Source organism: Sinocyclocheilus anshuiensis, unplaced genomic scaffold (genome assembly GCF_001515605.1).
Source record: "Sinocyclocheilus anshuiensis isolate Anshui unplaced genomic scaffold, SAMN03320099.WGS_v1.1 scaffold604, whole genome shotgun sequence".
Classification (NCBI taxonomy): domain Eukaryota; kingdom Metazoa; phylum Chordata; class Actinopteri; order Cypriniformes; family Cyprinidae; genus Sinocyclocheilus; species Sinocyclocheilus anshuiensis.
The window spans coordinates 48,460-52,181 of NW_015557078.1; the positions used below are offsets into that span (position 1 = coordinate 48,460).

General features: G+C 37.0%; 1 protein-coding gene across 1 annotated transcript in view; it reads right to left on the minus strand.

The window, feature by feature from the left end:
* lekr1 (Leucine-, glutamate- and lysine-rich protein 1) overlaps positions 1–3,722 on the minus strand; it is a 161,923-nt gene that overhangs the window by 29,227 nt on the left and 128,974 nt on the right. The window contains exon 10 of the mRNA XM_016471512.1: positions 839–932. Within this exon, the coding sequence (XP_016326998.1) occupies positions 839–932 (94 nt within the window). The remainder of the gene's footprint in view (positions 1–838; positions 933–3,722) is intronic.

The window sequence follows — 3,722 nt, forward strand, 5'->3', positions numbered from 1 at the left end:
AGTCCTAATGACTGCGAAAAACAACCACACACCTCCTCGGCACCGGTTCTGTGAAAGACTCGTGAAGATGAAAAACCACTAGAGTATGGTAGGTTAATTTTCATTTTTGACTCTTTTATCGCTTGATGCGTTGTATGCTGATGTTATTTGCGCGATATAAAGCCAGGTTTAAGTTTCCGTAAGAATATCTCAGTTTCCCGAGTGGAGCTGTATTAACCGGTGCCGCTGGCAGAGGCAGACCAGCGGGGAGATGAGAGTCACAGAGGTACGTTAAAACACATGTATACACTTTTCTTCATCGTCTTGTATGAATTATTTTAATGTTACTTGCTCACTTTCCTAGTAAAGCTGTGCTAACCAGTATTTTCCTCCCGCAGTGCGCTGGCAGACCGGCGGGGAGACTCGTGAAGACGAAATAAAGCAGCAGTAAGAGAACATTCAATTTTTAGGTCAACTTTAAAACACATGTAATCACCTTATTTGTTTTATACCAATGCTATCAGTAAGGTATAAATGCGTTTGGGTGAATACATGTCTGTAAGAACATCAGATGGACTGTATTTGTGTCATTTTGTTAGGTTAATGCTTCAGCTACAGATGATGTGTTGGGCAATTGTTAATTGGGTTTCTTTCTTTAGTAATGGCATTCATTCTCGCTACATAAGATACCTGTCTGTTATGTAGTGCCCTGTTATACTGCGTTACTGTGTAATATTTATGGTTTCTATAGCCGTGGCATCATTATGATGGTATGAAGAGATGGATTAATTCATGTAGGACGCCACTGAAGGCCTAGGTGTAAAATGCACGGCCCGCCACTGGTATTTTGTGACCTCACCTTTGAACTCTGCTCCTCTGCAGCTTTCAGCCTCGTTCTAAAGCTCTCCTCCAATCTCTCCAATTCTCCCACATGAGTTCTCCTCAGCTCCTCCCTATGAAAAGAAAGTCTACAGTAAATACACCAACAGAAGACTATATAAGTCAACTCAACATATTGGATAACATAAATACATAAGTGAATGCTTTAACGTCATTGAGCAAATTATCAAACGTAATGTAAAACGTAAGCATCATTATCAAAATCTTGACTCATGGCGTCATACCTGCCAGGACACGAGTTTTCTAAAACCACTATATGATTGATCTGTTCAATATTACAGATAACACAGAGGATAAATATTAGGCCATTGGGACATACTGTAAGTTTTCTTAACTGTACATTTCAAAGAGTCACAGTGACACATTTACTGACGCATTTATGAGCAAGAACATTTTATGATCCAGTTGTTATGGAAACATAATTGTTATTTTTGTTAATTGTCATGCCATAAAACATTTATTGATTTAAAACTATAACTAATGTCAGTCTGCAGCCTCAGGGCTAAAGAGAAATTACAAAGGAAATGAGAAGGGGCCCTGAATCACAGTCAACAAAGTCAGGCAGTAATGAGTAATTCACAAGAACTATTAATCCTAGCTGAAGACATATACTAATACACCATTCATAGTAAACATAAGCTGTCAAGTAGGTGGCAGACAGAAAAAAAAGTTCTGCTTCTTGCTAAAACTGTGGCAAGACTGAGTATCTTTTTTTTTTTTTTGGTAAATTGTTATCTATTAGCTTTGATAGAAATATTTTAATCAGTAAGAAGAGATAAAATATACTACTAAAATATAATACTACTATGTAAATGTTTGGGGTTAGTAAGATTTTTATTTTAAAGAAAGGGATACTTTTATTTAGCAAGGATACATGAAATTGATCAAAAGTAACAATAGAGACTTTTACATTATGAATGATTTCATTATGAAATGCTGTTTTTTTTTTTTATCTTTTGAACTTTCTATTCATCAAAGCATCCTGCAAAAATAAACGAATAAATAAATAAAAATCACAGTTTCCACAAAAATATTAAGCGGCACAATTGTTTTTGGCACTGATAATAACCAATTATGTTTCTTGAGCAGCAAATCAGCATATTAGAATGATTTCTGAAGGATTATGTCACACTGAAGTCTGGAGTGACTGGAATGACTGCTGAAAATTCAGCTTTTAAAGGGGTCCTATTATGCTCTTTTACAAAGTCTTGATTTTGTTTTGGGGGTGTACTAGAACAGGCTCTCATACTAGGTTGTTCGAAAAACACATTATTTTTCACATATTTTACATTATTACAACACCTCTCTCCATTTTTTTATTTTTTTACAATATTTTATGTATTTTTAGAATTCTTCAAAAACATTTTAAAAATCTTACTTACCCCGAACTTTAAAACAGTATGTATGAATAAAATGTAAGATAAAAAAGTATTTGTTTTAAAGATACATTCTCTAAATAATTAATATGCATACATGCAGTAGACATGGCTAACAGACAAACCTTCCAAGAGTGTTCTCTCTTCTTGTTTGTCATCACTTTTAAACTGTGATTATGGTTTGACTCATCAAAACCTACTTCTTGTTGTCGAAATCTAAACAAAAGCCTTTGAAAAGCTCTTCTGCTATTAGCCGAGACAGACAGCGAGGATATGAAAAATGCTGGTGACTAGACAGACAGACAGCTTGGCAGAAATTCCATTTTTACTGCACATTCCTCTGTGGCTCAAACATTCCTCCCATGAGACATAAACTGTGACTTCGTAGACAGACTACTTCCATCACGGATTGGTGAAGACTGAGACACTCACAAAAACAAACAAACAGCTCAGGAGAAACATCAGAGTCCAAACAGACCGATTGAATCAGATCGCCACATACCAGCATTCCTACATCCACCTATCCTGACCTAACCTCTCTTAGTTAAAATGTGCGTCTTGAATAAGATATTCAGAACATTTCAGACCTTAAATGAGCATAATAGGCTAAAATTAACTTAGATACACCCTAGTATGTGTTAATGGAGGTCGCCGTAATTCCCCTGAGAGAGAGGAAGTCACACAGAGAGGAAAATAGAGTGAGCGAGCAAAAGATTCCAGGCGTAATCTTTTTTTTTCCACCCAAAGAGAGAGGGAACGTTTCATCTTGCCGGTCTAGGGGTTTACGTGCCGTGAGGCGGCATACTATTAATGTTAGATAGGTTGGGGACTGACAGACACGCAGCTCTCTGACAGCAGTTATGTGATGGGTCTCGAGAGAGTTGGCCTATAATGGGGATGTCTGGAGGAAGTGGCTCTCAGAAATACAAGTGTTAAATAGACCCAGTCTGGAATGTCCACACTTCACTGAACTTGTGTAATCAAATCAATGGGAAATTATCAGAGTGGCAGATAGAAAGCAAATGCTCTGAAAATGGAAGAAGTTGGAGGGGAGGAGAAAAAACACATGCCAAAAAAGTTCTGAGAGAAGTCTAGTGTAACTGGGATTTTCAACACAGCTTTGAGGTTGAGGTCACAGACACTAAATATGTAACCGCTCACAGGTATGAGACTGAATGGGAACAAAAAAAATAAAAAATAAGTGACAGGATAAAAAAAAGTGGCATAGTTATGAAAAATGGCATGTTGTAGTATCATATTTTCGTATCATGTCTTGTCATATCACAGTTTTATATTACAAAAACTGGTTGAAATATTCAGTGCTGTGCTCTTAATAATACATTTAATAACATTTTCATACAACAAAAAGAACGTCTCTAGGTTACGTATGTAACCATGGCTCCCCGAGGGAAGGAGACGCTGCGTCGAGATCGCTTTGGGAACGCCCCTGCGTGACCGCGTTCTGAA